This window comes from Amblyomma mixtum, chromosome 1 (genome assembly GCF_055824585.1).
Source record: "Amblyomma mixtum isolate Tamu chromosome 1, ASM5582458v1, whole genome shotgun sequence".
Classification (NCBI taxonomy): Eukaryota; Metazoa; Arthropoda; class Arachnida; order Ixodida; family Ixodidae; genus Amblyomma; species Amblyomma mixtum.
Window position 1 is genome coordinate 173,624,271 of NC_143012.1, and position 19,428 is coordinate 173,643,698.

The 19,428-nt window shown below is 48.3% G+C and overlaps 1 protein-coding gene across 1 annotated transcript; it reads right to left on the reverse strand.

The window, feature by feature from the left end:
* Positions 1-2,276: 2,276 nt before the first annotated feature.
* Positions 2,277-18,631, reverse strand: LOC149369850 (uncharacterized). Its single transcript, XM_089576609.1, has 2 exons — positions 17,556-18,631; positions 2,277-2,820 (listed from the first exon to the last, which is right to left on the reverse strand). Exons 1-2 carry the CDS (start codon positions 18,629-18,631, stop codon positions 2,277-2,279), a joined length of 1,620 nt encoding a protein of 539 aa, XP_089432735.1.
* Between the last annotated feature and the right edge of the window lie 797 nt (positions 18,632-19,428).

Genomic DNA, 19,428 nt, shown 5'->3' on the forward strand with positions numbered 1-19,428 from the left:
TTTACTGTGTTGGCAATCCTCATTAAGAATCACCATCATCTTTACCTACGGTTTCCTACAATTCTAACCTTATGCCACATCTCTGCTTTTTCGCCACCAATCCTCCAATCGCTTTTTGCTAACTTCCACTGCAGATTTATTTACATGACCATTGTTATCTTTAAACCCTAAGGCCTCAGGAAGAGTGACTGCGCCTGCATCGACATCCGGATGGATACCGTCACATTTGACTATGAGGTGTTCAATTGTTTCCACAGATCTACCACACACGGCACATGTGTCATCTTATTCGTTAAATTTCTTTTTGTAGCTGCGCGTTCTAAGACACCCTGACCTAGCTTCTAAAAGTAGGGCACTGCCTCTTGAGTTATCATAGAAAAATTCTTTCCTGATCTGCCTTTTCCAGTATCGATATAGTTCTACACTATGTTTCTTTTCCATTGAATTCATCCAATTTTTAACTTCCGCGTTTTTAACCTGTCGTTTAATGATCTTTCTTTCTCCATCCTCATGACCGGCATACTTACTGGTGAGTTTTCTAGTTCTTTTCCGCCCCTGTGAGTCAACGCTCTTTCTGTATAAATATTTAAATACCTTAGCTGCCCACCTGTTATCGTCAAATTTTCTCAGGCGTTTACTCTATAGTATTTTACTCTTTGCTTCCCGTGCTTCGAACGATGTCCAGCCCATATCCCCTTGTACTGCCTCGTTTGTGGTTTTGCTGTGGGTACCTAGTGCTAATCTTCCAACAGCTCTCTGATTTAAGTCTAATCTCGACTGAAGTTCTGCCCTTAAGCACAGAACCGCATTGCCGAAAGTGAGTCCCGGCACCATTATTCCTTTCCAAATACATCTTAGTACTTCATATTGGTTGTACCCCCATAATGCCCTATGTTTCATTATCCCAGCGTCTCTTCGTCCTTTTGCCCTAAGAGCCTGTTCGTGCTTTTCCATGTATATCTTCCCTTCGTTTAGCCATATCCCGAGGTATTTGTATGCGGCCACTTTGGGTATTTCGTGGCCTTGTATTGTAAGCACCTGGTCAGTTGTATTGTTAAAAACCATCACACCTGATTTAGTTGCGCTAAAACTGAATCCTAGAGCGTTTCCTTCGTCTCCACAGCAATTAACCAAAGTTTGTAAATGAGCCGCCGCGGTAGCTCAGCGGCTATGGTGCTCGGCTGCTGGCCCGAAAGACACGGGTTCGATCCCGGCCGCGGCGGTTGAATTTCTGTGGAGGAGAAATTCGAGGCCCGTGTACTCTGCGATGTCAGTGCACGTTAAAGAACCACAGGTGGTCGAAATTTCCGGAGCCCTCCACTACGGCGTCATAGCCTCAGTCGCTTTGGGACGTTAAACCCCATAAATAAATCAAATCAATCAAAGTTTGTAAATCTTCCTGGAATATCTGCTAACAGTACAATATCGTCCGCATACATTAAACCCGGGAGTCGCTGCTCAACTACATTTCCGCCTAATCTGTACGACAGATTATAACCTAGATTACTTTCTTGTAGCCTTCTTTCCATATTTGTCACGTAAAGTATGAACAGCAGCGGTGATAGAGGACAACCTTGCCTTAATCCTTTGTGCACCCCTACAGATGTGGTACATTTTTTCCCTTGCCATGTAATTTCAACTTCATTATCTCGGTAGATTTCCTGTAAAAAATCAATTACGTCATGACCGATACCTAAATCTTTCAATATGCTCCACAGGAGTTCCCTGTTCACGTTATCGTATGCACCGCTTATGTCCAGAAAGGCTAAAAACAGAGGTCTGTTTTCCGCCTTAGCTATTTCTATGCATTGGGTAAGCACGAACAGGCTATCATCTAAACGCCTACCCCTTCTGAACCCATTCTGAAGTTCTCCGAGTATCCGATTACCTTTCCGATTACATTTTTAATTTCACCGCCTGCATTGCCAGCCTACATAACAGACGTTATCGTAATCGGACGGTAGTGTATCGGCTGTCACAGTCGATAGAACATGACAACACGGTTGCAGGGCAAAGGAGCCTTCGTGCTTTATTGCGCGCTGGTTTTATAGCCACCACTGGAAAGAAGGGCGACCTCCTCTCCCCAGAAGCCGACTGTGTGCGCATGTCCCGTGGCTTCCGGGACGATGACTTAGCTACCGATACATCCTCCTTCGTTTGGAAAAAAAAAGAAAGAAGAGGAAAAGAGAAAAGAGAAGAAAACTCTGTTACAAACAAATCTGAATGGTGTATGGCCCTCGCACAGACGCCTTGTTGACTTCACTTGCATTGGAAATTTAGGGCACCTGTACAAAGTCCTTGTTGTACGAGAGCCGCCGAGGCGGTGCTATTTGTCTTGTTGATCTCCTTAGTGCTGGTGCTGGCGAGGCAGTGCGCGGGGGATCCTGCGTTGGAGGCGCTGTGCCGAGCTGTGGCATGATAGTACGCGACTGCGGTGGACCAGTGCGGGCCGAGGTTGCCGAATTGTGCGAGCTGTTTTCGTCGTCGACGAAGTCCGGCAGCTCCCGCTCAAAGGGTTCACTGGTCGGTAACAGGTGCCGCCGGTTGCGTCGCAGAACTCTTCCACCTTCGGTGAGTACGTCGTACGACCTGGGAAACCTGGACTGACGCAAGATCCGAGCTTTCGGTGACCACGTGTTCTGCCTCACCCGAACGACGTCACCTTTCTGCAGTGGAGCCAACGGCCGCTTGAGGCTTTCGGTCTGGCGATGCTTGTACACCTGGTAGTTGGCACTACAGCGCAAGTCCGGCAATGTGGTGCGAAGCTCGCGGCCTTGCAGGATCTCTGCAGGGGTTCGACCGCACTCTAGAGGTGTGGTCCTGTAAGCAAGAAGTCCCAACCAAAAATCTTGTTTAAGTTCGGTGGTTTTCTTTAGGATGCGCTTTACAATTTGCACACCCTTCTCCGCGAGACCATTTGATTGAGGGAATCGTGGACTCGAGGTGGTGTGTTTGAAATCATATCGCTTTGCAAAGGCAGCGAAGTCGTTACATGCGAACTGCGGACCATTGTCTGTGCATACCTCCATTGGTATGCCGTATCGTGCAAAAATGGAGCTAGTTGATTCTATGACGCTCCTCGCTGACAAGTCGTTAAGCAGTTCTACTTCGGGGAAGTTTGACAACGCATCGTATAAACACAAGTAGGATTTCCTACCATACTGGAAGATGTCGATGCCCACTCGGTACCAGGGCTTTTCAGGCACAGGACGCATTTTCAATGGCTCTCTTGGTTGGCTGTAGGCGTACTGCATACATACGCTACACTTCTTGACAAACGCCTCAATGTCCGAGTTCATTCCAGGCCAGAAAACTAGACGCCGTGCCCTGAGTTTGTTCTTATTAATGCCCATATGACCATGATGTATTTTTTCTAACATTTCCCGTTGTAAAGTAGTTGGTATTATAACCTTGCAGCCTTTTAGCAGGACGCCTCTAACTTCGGACAGTTCGCCCTCGCTTGACTTCAGCGGCCCTTCGATAGGAATACCATTACTTAGGCATTTTAGAACGGAGCTCAGATAAGGATCGTTCCTCGTCTCTACGGCCAGTCGCTTCCACGTGTCGTCGCTGACAAGTGAGCCAACCACACTTACGGCATGAACTTCCACGTCATCGCTCTGGATGCTCTTATCGTCCTCGGCGGGGGCCCTTGATAGCATGTCGGCGAGCAGAAGTTTTTTTCCTGGAACGAAGAATATTGTGATCTCATAACGCATCAGCCTAAGAAAAAAACCGCTGCAGCCTTGGCGGCATATCGCCAACTGCTTTTTTGTGGATGGCAACTAATGGGCGGTGGTCTGTTTCCACAATAACCTGCCGGCCGTAGACGAAGTGGTGAAACTTTTCGCACCCGTATACGATAGCCAGTGCTTCCTTCTCTATTTGAGAGTACCGCTGCTGCGCGTCAGTGAGCACTTTGGAAGCATAAGCCACGGGTTTCCAGGAATCGCTATGACACTGCATTAAAGCTGCAGCAATCCCATTCTGTGATGCATCACAGGACACTTTTGTTGGTTTTTTGGGGTCAAACATTGACAGGAGCGGTTGTTGGCTCATGCTATGGCATAGCAGTTTCCATTCACTCGCATGGTTATGTCCATTCAAAAACTGCATCTTGTCTGATTAGGCTCCTGAGAAGAGTCGTTCTTTCCGCCAGCGTGGGTAAAAATTTTGCGAAGTAGTTTGCGACCCCCAGCATTCGCAGAACTCCCGATTTGTCAGAGGGGGCGGTCATTTCCAACATACTTTTCACTAGTGAAGGGCTCGGTTTTATACCTTCTGCACTGATAACGTCGCCCAAGAACTCAATTTCTTGAACGCCAACTGTGCACTTCTCACGATTAAATGTGAGACCGGCCTGCTCAGCTGCTTGCAGAGCTGACCGAAGGCGTACGTCGTGCTCCTGCCGGGAAGTGCCCCAGACTAGTATGTCGTCGACGTACACTTTCACGCCGGGAAGAGATTCAAAAACTTCATTTAGTGTTTTCTGAAAGACTTCAGATGCCGACGAAATACCGAAAGGCATCCGTAAAAAACGATATCGACCGAACGGTGTTGCAAAAGTACAAATCCTGGAGGTTTCTTCGTGCAATGGGATCTGATGGAACCCCGAGTTTGCGTCAAGTCTGGAGAACACTGTTGCGCCCGCTAGCTCGGATTCTATATCTTCTCGCCTTGGCATTTCGTAGTGTTCTCGCTTAATGCATTCGTTTATCTTTCTAGGGTCCATGCATACTCGGATATTGCCGTCTTTTTTGCGAACGATAACGAGAGGACTCACCCAGTCTGTGGCTTCTGTGACTTTTGTGATGATCCCAGCCTTTTCCATGCGTTCAAGTTCTAGCCGAAGCGGTTCTCGCAGAGCCAGAGGTACCCGTCTCGCTGTTTGGACAACAGGTGTGGCGCCTTCGCTCAGGGCCATGCGGTATTCGCGTCGAACACAGCCTGTGCCACTGAACAGGTGTTGGTAATCTTGAATGACTTTATCAGAACTGTTCACTGTTACGTTGTGAACTTCCCGCGGCAGAAGACCCAGTTCTTCGCTTGCTTCAAAACCAAGGATTGCTTGATTTCCTTTGCGCACTACAAAAAAGTTGCAAACGCTCTTTCGGTTATTCAGCTCCACTTGAGTTCTGAGGACACCCATATGTTTGATAATGCCGCCGCCATACGATCTCAGGATCACACTACTCGGCATTAATGATGGCTTGGGATTCATCTTCCTGTAAAGACCGAAGGGCAACAGGTTAGCTTGGGATCCCGTGTCCACTTTCAACTTCACCAGCAAACTGTTCATGCATACTTCAACGGTCCATTCACGTCGACTGCTGACGCTGCTAACCGACACGTCGAGTACGTTAAAGTCTTCTTCGGATTCTTGCAGTGCGTCCACCTGATTATTTGCCTTGCAGCAGACCACGAAATGGTTCCTTGCTTGACACTTTCTGCGTGTACAGGGTCAATCACACTTAGCGTGAACACGGCTCCGCGTGGCACCGCGCTCCGCGCAGCGCCGCTTGCAGCGCCCGCAGGAAGCGGCGGTGGATTCTCGGGCAGGCGCAGAGAGCGCGATGGGCGGGGCCACCAGCGCGTCATCTGCTACTGTGCGTCGTCTGCTGTCGTGTTGAGTATCGCCGCGAAGAGCGCTTGCCTGAGGTGCTGATAGGAAACCGTCGACTGTTTAAGACCGATCAAAATGCTCGTACTCGGCACACACTCCACAATTTGTACTCTTTGCTCCTCTGGGACACGAGACATTACGACGTGCTTTGTTCATAGAGTAACTGCTACTGCATTTGCATTTAGGGGCGGCAATTTCTGACTGAAAGCTGCCAGTGATAAGTCGGTGACTGCCTAAAATCTCGGCAAACTCATCATGCAGTCTTTCCGCGACTGCGCCATTCTGCAGCTCATTGCGCTGACTCGGCTGGCCATCCGCCGGCGGCGTTTGGTCTCGATCAGAGCGATAACCACGACGCCTCTTTATGCCGCATCGAGTATTTACCCTTAATAGCAACGCCCAGCATTTTTTTCGTGCAAGCGCGCTACATGCAGCCACCGTGGTTTTCGAAGTGGTCTAACCTCACCATCAGTGCCGCCTCCCGGCCAAGACAGTGCAATGACTTGAAGAATGAGGCACTCCGAGTTGCGTGATGATTTTGCAGATACTTTGTTCAGCCATTTGCTTGTCTTTCGTGGCTTCTAGTCTGGAAACTCAGATCGACTACATTCGCGGGTAACGACCACTGAAATGCAGTAGTACAACTCGGAGATAAACATGCTTCGTGTGATAGTTTCATGTACCGTTCTCGTTCGGAATAAAACAAAGAAGCAATTCGAACTCTTTATTTTTCCCATCGCTGCTCTTGAGAGATAGGCGAGGAAGGGATCGCGGCATACGGCTGCCATTCACCAGCCATTTCGCATTCCTGCAGAATGAAGTCAGAGCCATGCAATTGCCTTATTACACGCCGAGAGAGTTTTAGTAATGTTGAGCTACCGTTTTAGAGAAGTGTGTGCTGCGTAACGAGCATTTTGATCGGTCTTAAACAGTCGACGGTTTCCTATCAGCACCTCAGGCAAGCGCTCTTCGCGGCGATACTCAACACGACAGCAGACGACGCACAGTAGCAGACGACGCGCTGGTGGCCCCGCCCATCGCGCTCTCTGCGCCTGCCCGAGAATCCACCGCCGCTTCCTGCGGGCGCTGCAAGCGGGGCTGCGCGGAGCGCGGTGCCACGCGGAGCCGTGTTCACGCTAAGTGTGATTGACCCTGTACGTCCGAACGCTGGGCAGCTGCGCGGCGCATGAGTTCGGCCGCATTTTCTGCACTTGAATTGCTTTGATTGCGCTTTACCCAAAAACGGGCTTTCCTTTCGCACCAAGTCCACCGTTTGCTGCTGGCGCTCATTCCATATCTTTTGGTGTTCAGCTGCGCTCTCAGCGGCTTTGCAGATTCCTTCTGCTTTTTTGAGGGTGAGCTGGCTGTCTGCGAGCAACTTCTCTTGTACTTTGCTATCACTGGTGCCAAAAACTATTTGGTCTCTAATCATTGACTCCGTCAATGAGCCGAAATTGCATGAATGGGCTTGAGTCTTCAAATCACGCAAAAAATGTTCAAAGGGCTCACCGGAATCTTGCATCCGTTTCCTGAAGATATACCGCTCGTGGACTTCGTTCCGTTGGGCAGCACAGTATTCTTCAAACTTTTTCACCACCGTCGCATAGTCGAGCTTGTTCTCGCCATCCGCAAAGGTAAACGTGTTGTAGATTGCGATGCCTTCCTCACCTGCGATGCTCAAGAGCAGCGCGGCCTTCGCAGACTCTGGTCGAGGTTTTTCGGTTGGCTCCGATGCAGTCAAGAAGAGCTCAAACTTCTGTTTAAAGAGCTCCCAGTGCTTGCTGATGTCCCCTGTCACACGCAGCGGCTCCGGTGGCTTTAGGAATTCCATCTTGTTGGTCGGTGGCAACCCACTTCTGACACCATGTATCGGCTGTCACAGTCGATAGAACATGACAACACGGTTGCAGGGCAAAGGAGCCTTCGTGCTTTATTGCGCGCTAGTTTTATAGCCACCACTGGAAAGAAGGGCGACCTCCTCTCCCCAGAAGCCGACTGTGTGCGCATGTCCCGTGGCTTCCGGGACGATGACTTAGCTACCGATACAGGTAGGATTTGATGTTCATCTTATCTCCTTTCCCTTTATAAATCAAACTCATTTTACTCTGTCTCCAGCTGTGCGGAATTTGCTGATTTATGACCGTCTCCAATGCTTTTATCAGCGCTTCCTTGCTTCTTGGGCCAAGTTCATTAATCAGCTTAAATGGAATTTCTTCTATCCCTGCGGATGTGGTTTTAGGAATATTCGCTTCCACCTTTTCCCAGTTAAGACTAGTCAGTTCTAAGCTGTCCTCTATTGTGCTGTCCTGTGTTGCCGCCTCACTTGGGGAGGTTACCCCATTGTTGTTGCTAAAAGACGCAGCTATAAATGATGTAATGTAGTTCACAGCATCGTCTCCCTCTAAACATTTTCCCTCAGCATCTATAATCTGTTCCTGCGTTCTTTTATTTGTTTTTCCTAACCAGCTTATACGGTTCCAGAATTTTCTTCGCCCCCCTTTATTTGCCTCGCGAACATCAGCCAGCCATTTATCAGAGGACTGCTTCATTTTAGCCTGGACTAGGACCTGAACTTGCTGTTTCTTTTGTCGATAAGATTCCCATTTTTCGCCTATTTCCTCTTCAGATAACTGCGCCTTCTTTGCTTCTCTGTGTTCCCTTGAAGCCAGCCGTCTTTGTTCGATGGCGTCCTTAATTTCCGTATTCCACCAGCTTCGTGGCTCCCTCAATCCTCTCCAGCGGTTTACTCCTTTCAATTGTTTCATTTTTATAGCGATGAGCAGTTCTAACTGATTAACAGTGGCGCCCCCAGCGAAAACAGCGGCCGCGACTGTAAACTCCGACAGGACATGCTCACCCATTGTGAGCGGCGCGGCGTGGCTGGCCGCACCTCACTTTGCGCTTTGCATCAAGCGGCCGTGCCTCCACCATGCCCCGATGTGCTTGTAAACGCTGCCGGACTGAAAAAACGGGGGGGAGACGATAGATGCAAACTTGTTTTTCACTTGCGCCGTCGCACCTTCGAAGCAGCGGTGGTGTGCCTCAACCTTGGATGCTACCACTGTTCGCTCGCAATGCGGTGCTCGACGCTTGGTGTCGCTGCTGATGAACCGGTCTCGACTAGCTAAAATCGAGTTCATGTAATTACGCGTTGGTCGAGTTGGGTTGACTTCGCACAGCCCGACCTCCGACTCAACCTGGCGTTATTCGTTCATGTACACAGAGCTAAGCAAGAACTCGCTTATGCAATGCCAAAGTTTGCTTTCAGTCACCATGCATAGCTACAGGACGCTCTCGGTGCTTTTGCAAACCACACTTCTCGTCCTTTTAAGTTTCATCCAACTTTGATTTGCTTGGTGCCTTGTTCGTGCTTGATGCCTTGTTGACACGCTCTTCCTTGACTTTGAAAAAGCTTTTGATAAGGTACCCCACAAAAGATTACTACTAAAACTTTCACGTCTTAACCTTAGCCACTTGTTGTTAAAATGGCTACAAAATTTTTTGACCAACAGAGCAATTTGTCTACGCTAACAAATCATTGCCACCTATTTCCCCCGTTACTTCAGGTGTACCACAAGGCACAGTGCTTGGACCCTTGCTTTTTCTAATCTACATTAACGATCTTCCCTCTAACGTCAACTCGAACATCCGATTATTTGCCGACGATTGTGTAATATACCGCCCTATTACCTGCAGAACCGACTCTGACACCCTCCAGACTGATCTAATTCAAATCGAAACTTGGTTTAGAAGAACTTTTTGTTGGGCTAGATGGTGCATGTTGTAAGAAAGGACAGTAGTGCAACCAAGACGAACACAAGAGAGGACCACACAGGACTAGCGCTAAACTTCATCTAACTTTATTCACTAACAGCGCAGCAAATATAAGGAAAAACCAGGATACGTGCCGACAGATACCAGTTTCCACATCACACTATCTACTGAACCGTTCAAGATACGCCATCTCCGATTTGTAGAGGTTCACTGACGTATCGCTAACACACGATACACCTCTCTTCCTTATATGATATGCTTCCAATAGTTCCCTCGCCCTTGTGTCTTTGCTTTTACCTAAAATCTTTATCTCATGAAACCGTGGTTGGCACTTTCTGCAGTACTTGCATCTTGCCTGTGGCAAATGTTCTGCCGCTCGAGGGCATTCATAACACTCAGCGCAGTGCTGAGAAAGGTGTGCACCACTTCCGTCTTTCACTGACCGGGCGCGCTCACCTGCCCTTTCATTAATGCACCGCCCTGTTTGGCCCACATAGGCCTTCCCGCATGACAGCGGTATTTCGTACACCACCCCGATGCAGCAATTCACGAACTACTTTGCATGTCTGATGCGGCACCCACCCTTGTCTTTGCTCGCGATGAGCGCGCAGAGCTGTGACAGCTTGCGTGGGGCCGAGAAAAAAACCGGTACGCCATGTTTGTTGGCCACTTTTTTCAAGTGGTGGGCTACCTTGTGCACATATGGCACGACTTCAGGTTTCACAGCCGCTTTCCTGTTGTAACATGGCTGCTGCATCTTGACGGCTTTCATCTTGTTCAACAGGGCTTCAGCAACCGCTGTGATGATTGTGCCAGGAAATCCTGCCGAACGTAATCTTTCCACCTGCTTGTCATAGCTCGCTTGCATGGAATGACAACACGATTTCATGAGAGCCGATTCCAGGCAAAGCGTGGCAATGGCGCGGTTCAGTTTTTGACTGGGCCGAAGCATACGGTAGTAGCTCCTTCTGTGCTCGCGGTGCATATTGCCAACAAGAATGACCTTCACCCACAGTGATGTTGATGTCTAAAAACTGTAAAGAACCCCCCACAGGCAGCTCATGCGTGAACCTCAATCCCCCTCCCATTTCTTTAAAAGTATTTAACACCGAGCTCACGGCGTCTGTGTACGTCAATTCATTCTGCTTTTCTCAGGAAAAAGAGAGACCCATTATTGCAAAGCTGTTCAACGAAAAAGAAGTCGAAACGCTTATGAGTAAGGGCTATAAACTCAAATATACCGATGTAAGGTATCGGTAGCGTTCGCGGGGGTCATCGGAACGCGGCTGGGGGCACTCAAAGCGGAGCGTCTCCTTTCTTGGAACGCGGCCGCTCGCGAACGCGCCGGGAAGTACGGGTGTCCACCCGACACGCGGTACCGAGCACGAATGTATATTTGTGTTTATTTTCATTTGACACGACCGTGCGTTTGGGTTTGTGGAAAGGGCGTTTTGCCCTACGGAAGCTGGAGGGCTGGCCATGCCCTGGATGAACCAATGATGTTAAGGCCGCAACATGATTGGAAGTTACCGAATGTGGGCTGGGCCTTTAGGGCTTTAAAACCGGGCCCCGGAGCTGGAAGGGGGTTCTGGGCTAAGGTGAGATGCAACGCATCTTCGGCAACGCCGAGTAGGGGCCTCCCCTAGTGTTAGCCAGATCCACCTTTTTGTTGTTTGTCCTTTTTGCTGCTTAATGTGTCTAGTGCCTTAACTTGTATCTATTGTAAATACTGTACATAAAATTTGGAGTGTTCGCCTTACCCCTGCGTCTCAACTGAACACAAGACCGTCTCTGACGGGCACCCCTGGTGCGAAGAGCTTCAGTCTTCGAGTTGAAACCAACCCGTCTCCGACGGGGCACCTATGGTGCAAAGAAGAAGAGGGAAAAGAACCTGAAATTTTACTGGCGCAGTCGACAGGATCCTGCGGCCATCGGAAGACGGCGCAGGAAGAAGACAAGGCAGGGAGAAAGGTGACGACAAGGTGACAGGTCAGCGTTCGTGAACGGACCTGCGGAGACACGGCGGCAAGGACGCAAGGACCACGGCAGTAGTCCAGCGACGCGGGACTGCGTCCGGTCAAGGAAGCAGCGCGTCGGGAACTTGACGGTCACCGGCGGCGGACCAGCGGCGTGCGACAGCTCATCGCAGCGTCCGAGGAAAGTGGCGGTGGACTCCGACGCCAAGGAGCTGGCAATGCGGATCGACGCATCGAAACCGTGAGTTTCCTTGGTCGCATTGTTCACGTCCCTGTGTTCGAGCCGGTAGGACAGCTGATGGGTACGGAAGGCGGTATGGAGAGTTATCCAAGCCGGCCCTCACTTGATGTGAAGTATCGAGTAGAACTGGCGAAGGCGCGGTTAGCGTACTTTCAGGCTGAACTTGCGAAAGTGAATGGAGGAAGGGCGCCGCTGTGCGAGGAGAAACCTCAGGATGTTAAGTGCGTCTTGGAGGAATTAGAAGCAAAGCGCCAGCAGCTAGCGCTGGAGCTCGCTGAGCTCAAGGAGTCTAAGAGAGCTAGTGAACTAGCGAGGGACAACTACTCCGAGTCGCGAGAGGAGAGGCCACCTGTGCTGGAAGGTAAAGCGTTATGCTTGTCAAGTACAGGTCAAGAAAACAGCCGGGCAAAAGTACAAAGTGAGCCAGATTTCTGCGAAGCTAGAATCGCAGTTGAAAGTATCGTGACGGAACGCAGCGTCGCGGTATTAGAGGCGGTGAACGCGCACTCCGAGGATCCGGCCGCCCAGGTTAGCTCTACCCCAAATGACACCAGGGACGCGGACGCGAGTTCAGGATTGTTGGAAATCACTCTAATTCCAAAAACTCGGTCTCAAGCGAGCTGCGAAAAAGAGCATTTCGTTCAGCAGGGGGCGGTCGGTGAGGACAGACGTCAGATCGGCGAGCGAGTGAAAGAAGGAAGTCTGGCGTTGCCGCAACCGCACACAGTGTCGGTCATAGGGCATGAAGGGCCCCGTAGCGTCATTGATGGAAAGAGCGTTCCATGCGAGCCAGGGAACGGAGGCGGGCTTGCTGGGCCGACCGGGCAGAGCGCCACACAGTTGTGGAACGCACCCGATGTGTGTCTGGCCAGGTCATTTGAGTACCCGGAAATGGGTGGCGACTTGCCGCAAGGCAAGCTCGGGTCAAGCGACGGCGAGTCAGCTCGTTCAGCAGACGATGCCACGAAGCCGGCCAGCGTCTATCAAGCAGGGAGCGGCGATTTAAATGTTTGCCCGTGCAGGAACGGTGCAAATAGCTCCAAACGCTCCAAAGTACCAGGGGACAGGCGCATAGCCTTCACAGTGAATGTCGGCGCGTGGAACAGTACGTTCCGTGCTGCGGTACGCCAAATTATGTTCAGCAAAGCCGGCCGCACTGTTACAGCTGAACTCGGCAAGAGAGATGTTCCTTACGCAGCACGCGGTTCGTACCGGCGCGCCAGAGAGAGCGGGCCCTCAGGTGGGTCGTGTAGTGAGGGGTTTGGACCCATCAAAACCCGGGACGTTTTTGATCCTGGAGGGCACCATCTTTTCAGTTCGCGCCCCGTGTGGCGCCAGCCTAATGAGTGAGTTACCGTTTAGGCGTTAATTGTGTTACTGACAACACGTGGTGGCTCGAATGTACACAGGGACGCTCGGTGCGACTAAGGAGGCTCACGTGGGCATTGGGCGAGTGCTGTGAACGCTCCAGTCGCGAGTGTCTGTGTCTGTGTGCTCATTCGCGAGCAGGACGACGGCGTGCAAGCAGGCGAACTGGGTGCAACGCACCAACTTGGACGCTGTGTTACGGCGCACGGCAGGCATGCCACTGTGTGTATTTAAGTGTGCATTTTGCGTGATGTCGTGTTGGTGCCCGTGTGCATTTTGTTGTTTTTGGTTTTGTTCGTGCAACTGGTCGCAGCGCGACAGCTTGGACTTCGGTGAATGCGCTGGTTTTACAGGTGTGAAACGCGCATTTGAATGTGTACGTTTTGTTTATGTTATGTCACCCGAAGGGTAGTTTCGTGTCAGACACCGATCCCTTTTGTTTGTAATTCTAAAAGTGGCATTTGAGCCCTTTGTAGAATCTTGGGAAGGGCGTGTAAGGTATCGGTAGCGTTCGCGGGGGTCATCGGAACGCGGCTGGGGGCACTCAAAGCGGAGCGTCTCCTTTCTTGGAACGCGGCCGCTCGCGAACGCGCCGGGAAGTACGGGTGTCCACCCGACACGCGGTACCGAGCACGAATGTATATTTGTGTTTATTTTCATTTGACACGACCGTGCGTTTGGGTTTGTGGAAAGGGCGTTTTGCCCTACGGAAGCTGGAGGGCTGGCCATGCCCTGGATGAACCAATGATGTTAAGGCCGCAACATGATTGGAAGTTACCGAATGTGGGCTGGGCCTTTAGGGCTTTAAAACCGGGCCCCGGAGCTGGAAGGGGGTTCTGGGCTAAGGTGAGATGCAACGCATCTTCGGCAACGCCGAGTAGGGGCCTCCCCTAGTGTTAGCCAGATCCACCTTTTTGTTGTTTGTCCTTTTTGCTGCTTAATGTGTCTAGTGCCTTAACTTGTATCTATTGTAAATACTGTACATAAAATTTGGAGTGTTCGCCTTACCCCTGCGTCTCAACTGAACACAAGACCGTCTCTGACGGGCACCCCTGGTGCGAAGAGCTTCAGTCTTCGAGTTGAAACCAACCCGTCTCCGACGGGGCACCTATGGTGCAAAGAAGAACCTGAAATTTACTACCGATTTCAGCATTTCGCGAGATTACTCGAAAACGATTCGTGAGAAACGCAGCCAACTGTGGAAGTATGCCAAATCAGTAAAAAAAGAAGGTGACAAGGTCCGTTTGTCTTTTGATCAACTGCTTATCAATGGTGTCTCGTATTTCTGGGATGATCAAACCAGTAGCGCAGTGCGCGTGTCCCTTGCCTGACGCATCCCTTCCACTTCTCGTAAAGTGGCTGGCAAACCATCCGGGCGGCCAAACGCGCAGCGTTGCTCCAATTACGATGTCAGTTTTCTGTACACTAACATAAGGAGTGTTCTTTCTAAAAACGTAGCTCTTTCTTCTTTAATTGATTCATGCTGCTCCTCGGTCATCGCGCTTACCGAGACTTGGTTAAATGACATGGTTCCTGATGTCATTTTCGCCTGTGACTCCGAATTCAACATATTTCTTTGTGACCGCACGGGCCGTAGAGGTGGCGGTGTTCTTCTGGCTGTCAATAAAGTGCTCACTGCTGTGCCTATCGAGGTCACGTCGTACATAGAATCGGTATGGGTTCGGTTGAGTTGTGGTCCCACGTTCGCCATCATTGGCGTCATTTACCGCCCTCCGGACAAGAATTCTTCATTCGCAAGTCAGTTTTCTAATTTACTAAGCAATCTTACTTGTCGTTTCCCGAATTCAAGCTTACTTTTACTTGGTGACTTTAACTTTCCGGCTATTAACTGGTCGTCTTTAACAGCTCCTGCCAATGATCCCGAAGCTCAGGCTTTCCTCCAGTCCTGTCTCGATTTCTCTTTGCAACAACTTATTTCTGAACCTACGCGTCGTTCCGCCACTACAGCCAATATTCTCGATCTTATCTTGACAAGTGATCCTTACCTTTGCTCCAACATTGCGCTCTTAGAAGGCCTTTCCGACCATTCCATAATCACGGGTAACCTGAATTTTGTGCCCCATAAAAATGTAACTCGTACTAGACGAATAAGGTGCTACAACCGAGCAAACTTCGGCGAAATAAACGCTCAGTTGTCAGTCCTTGCTGATCATTTTCTTCACGATTTTTCGTCACGCTCCGTGGAAACGAACTGGAACCTGTTAGCGTGAAACTGGCTACTCTCGTTGACAGATTCATACCCGTCATCAGTATCCCTTGCACTAACATAGCGCCTTGGTTTAATAGGCATCTACGTCGCCTTAATAACAAGAAAAAGCGCCTTTACAGACAAGCCGACAAGAACAGACACTCCGAATCTTGGCAACGGTACAAACTATGTGATAGGGAATATCAGTCTGAGTTGATATCTGCACGTAGGCACTTCTTCACACACGATCTACCGGCAATGCTAACAAACAATCCACGGAAGTTCTGGCAGATAATAAACCCCGCTAATCATCCTGACATTACTCTTACTAACGCGGAAGGCAGCAGTGTTCCAGTGGCCGAATGCGCCGAACTTTTCAATAACGCATTCACATCCGTTTTTACCCGTGAAGATCTCCCTCTATCTCCTATTTCTGTCAGCACTTCTAATACATCAATGTCCGAAATATTTATCAGTGAGACCGGTATCTTATCCTTACTAGGGAAGCTTAAAACAACATCAGCATCAGATCATCTTGGCTTTAATAACAAAATACTCAAAAATTCATCTGATGGTATTCATCGCATCTTGTCCGCTATTTTTTCACAATCTCTATCATCAGGCGTGATTCCGCTGGACTGGCGCCTAGCTAAAGTTGTGCCAATTTTCAAGTCTGGCGATCGTTCCTCGCCACTAAATTACCGACCCATTTCATTAACTAGCACTGTTTGCAAACTTCTTGAACACGTAATTCACTCGCAGGTAATTAACTATCTTTAAGAACATAACATTATCTTTAAATATCAACATGGGTTCCGTAAAGGCTACTCTTGCGAAACGCAACTTGCCGGATTCATTCAAGTCATACATTCATCGATTGATGCTGGCATTCAAGTAGACTCCATATTTCTTGATTTTTCTAAAGCTTTTGACAGAGTACCACACAACCGGTTATTAATGAAACTAGCACTGCTTAATATTAACCCTCTTGTCATTGCATGGGTTAAAGATTTTCTCTTTTCCAGGTCTCAATTTACAACTGTCAATAACCACAATTCGTCTTTCAGCCAAGTACACTCTGGCGTCCCACAAGGAAGTGTGCTTGGCCCCTTACTTTTCCTAATATTTATCAACGATTTACCGGATTCCATTTTTCCCATATCAGACTTTTTGTTGATGATTGTGTAATTTATCGCAAAATTTATTCTAACACCGATTGCCAATCCCTTCAATCTGACCTGGATTCAGTAACAGCATGGTGCTCAACCCGGCTTATGCAACTTAATCATTCAAAAACTAAATTGATGTCCTTTACTAACCGAAAGTCTCGAAATCAAATAGCATACTCCTTAAATAATAGCTCACTCGAGCTAGTCACCACGTATAAGTACTTAGGACTTCACCTTCATTCAGACTTAGCATGAAACCACCATATTAACCTTATGCTTGCATCTGCTAATCGGTCATTAGGTCTCTTAAAACATAACCTAAAGCATGCTCCTCCTCACCTCCGTGCTCATGCCTATACCACTCTAATTCGACCTACAATTGAATATGCCTCGGCTATTTGGGACCCTTACCAATCTTACCTAATAAATAACATTGAATCATTGCAGAACCGCGCCGTTCGTTTTATTTACTCCGATTATTCACGTAAAACCAGCGTCACAGCCTTAAAGAAACGCGCAGGTCTCCAGGATTTATGTCTCCGCCGTAAAATTGCACGACTGTCACTTTTTCATAAACTTTATCATCATCCATCACTTCATAACGACTTTTTTTCTTTGCCTACTTCGATTTTTGACCGCCGCGATCATCCCTTTAAAGTTAGACGTTTCACGTGCAGAACATTTATCTATGCGCATTCATTCTTACCACGCACAATATCTGACTGGAACACTCTGCCTTCACATATCGCAACCACCACTGATCCTGATAAATATTTTAAACTTATATCTTCAATAACTACTGCTTAACCCTTCGCATACATTATTTTATTTGTTCATGGCTTCCTTTTTTGCAGGGTTTGTGATTAAAAAGATTCATTGTATTAGTGTTCTGTTTGTATAATTTTAATAATGCAGTAATCTTCGTTCTTTGCCGCGCTGCCATTCTTTTGATTCTTTTGCTTACTTATATGTCATGCAAAGTGTCTTATTTGTGCTTTTGATTGATTCTTTTGCTTACTTATTTCATCCAGTGTGTCTTATTTGTGCTTTTGTTTGTTTTCTATTTGTGGTTTTTCTTTTATTCTGTTCAATTGCCTGTGCCCCCCCCCCTATGTAATACCCTCTCGAGGGCCTTTAGGGGTATTCTGTATAAATAAATAAATAAATAAAAACTACTAGGAAATCGTCAACATACCTAAAAACCTTCAGTACCCCCTTCCCCGTTAAACTTAGTTCAAGGGCGCGGTCAATAGATGTAAGAAAAATATTAGTCAGTGCAGGCGCTACGCAGGATCCAATGCAGATCCCTTGTCTTTGGCGATAAAATTTATTGTCGTAAGCGACAAACGTCACACCAAGGTAAAACTCAAGTATCTTCATAAAATTATCTATTGAAACCCCTGACGAGTTCTGAAATTGAACAGCACCGCTCCCTTCTATAGCTTCTCTTACAGCTGCAAACAACTCACTGTGGGGCACAGAACAAAATAAATCTTCCACATCGACGGAAAACACATACCCAATGGAATCATTTGCTTCTAGAAAACTGATAACATCTTTTGAACACTTGGTACGAAAAGGATCAACTGCAGGAAGATTATTGAGGTGTTTTTGCAGAAATCTGCTTAGATTAAGCTGCCAAGTGTCCGTCTCGCTAACTACAGATCTAAAAGGCACTGACGGTTTATGCGTCTTCGCAGTAAAAAACACTGTAAGCGAATTCTTTTTACTGTTCGTAATGCTACTCGCAAGTCTGTCTAAATTCAAGTCTTTGCACAACTGGGCTGCCTTGCCTTTTACTCTCGTGGCACTGGATTTCACAGCAACGAAGTTCTTGGCAATAGCTTCAACGACTCTTACTCCGAACTCTTCCTCGGTGAACACGACAAAGCCGCCCTCCTTGTCGGCTTGGAGAAGCTGAAGGTTCTTTTTTCTAAAGTAGTACACTACTTTCGTCAAGGTATGCTTCCCAGTCCTTGTGCCACTGTTGCACGTAGATCTTGTTAATGCATCCACTCCATCCAGTAGGCATCTTGCATTGTTATCTTCAGACGTCTTACCTGCTATACTCCTATTCAAGGCCAGGAACTCATGTGCTTCAACTTGCGGCTCATGGCTGAACTTAGGTCCTTTGCTCAAAAGTTGGTTTACTTCACTAGGAAGCTCAACTTTCCCCACGACAGTCACCGACCTCTTTGGCTGCGTCTTGCTCTTCGTCACAGCAGTCCGCGTCACTTGGTTGAGTGTGTGGGCCCACCAAAACTCCGTCATCCTTCCAATTAGGCGGCGAATTGCTTGGAGCTTGGTCTCTGCTAGCCATCTCGGATCCATGGTGTAGCATATTGTGCGCACATGGTCTTCGCACCTTCTAATTTGTGCGGTGGATTAATGAAAGGGCAGGTGAGCACGCCCGGTCAGTGAAAGACGGGAGTGGTGCACACCTTTCTCAGCACTGCGCTGAGTGTTATGAATGCCCTCGAGCGGCAGAACATTTGCCACAGGCAAGATGCAAGTACTGCAGAAAGTGCCAACCACGGTTTCATGAGATAAAGATTTTAGGTAAAAGCAAAGACACAAGGGCGAGGTAACTATTGGAAGCATATCATATAAGGAAGAGAGGTGTATCGTGTGTTAGCGATACGTCAGTGAACCTCTACAAATCGGAGATGGCGTATCTTGAACGGTTCAGAAGATAGTGTGGTGTGGAAACTGGTATCTGTCCGCACGCATCCTGGTTTTTCCTGATATTTGCTGCGCTGTTAGTGAATAAAGTTAGATGAAGTTTAGCGCTAGTCCTGTGTGGTCTTCTCTTGTGTTCGTCTTGGTTGCGCTACTGTTCTTTTCTTACGAAACTTGGTGCAAGCATTGGCTAATGTCCCTTAATATTACTAAAACATGTATGATTTATTTTCATCGCCGGCAATCCCATATTCCCTCAAAAAATGTTCTTCTCGGTTCTGAAGTATCATCTGTTCTTTCCTGTAAGTAACTTGGCATCACCTTAACTCATACCCTAACATGGTCATCGCATATCACGAACATCGCTAACGACGCTAACCGCACCATTG

Excerpts from the sequence above, each read along its gene's own strand:
- LOC149369850 (XM_089576609.1), bottom strand. The coding sequence starts at position 18,631 with ATGACGGAGTTTTGGTGGGCCCACACACTCAACCAAGTGACGCGGACT. Across the intron at positions 2,821-17,555 it reads GGGGTACTGAAGGTTTTTAG|GACCACACCTCTAGAGTGCG; the intron begins GTATGTTGACGA and ends TCTTGCTTACAG.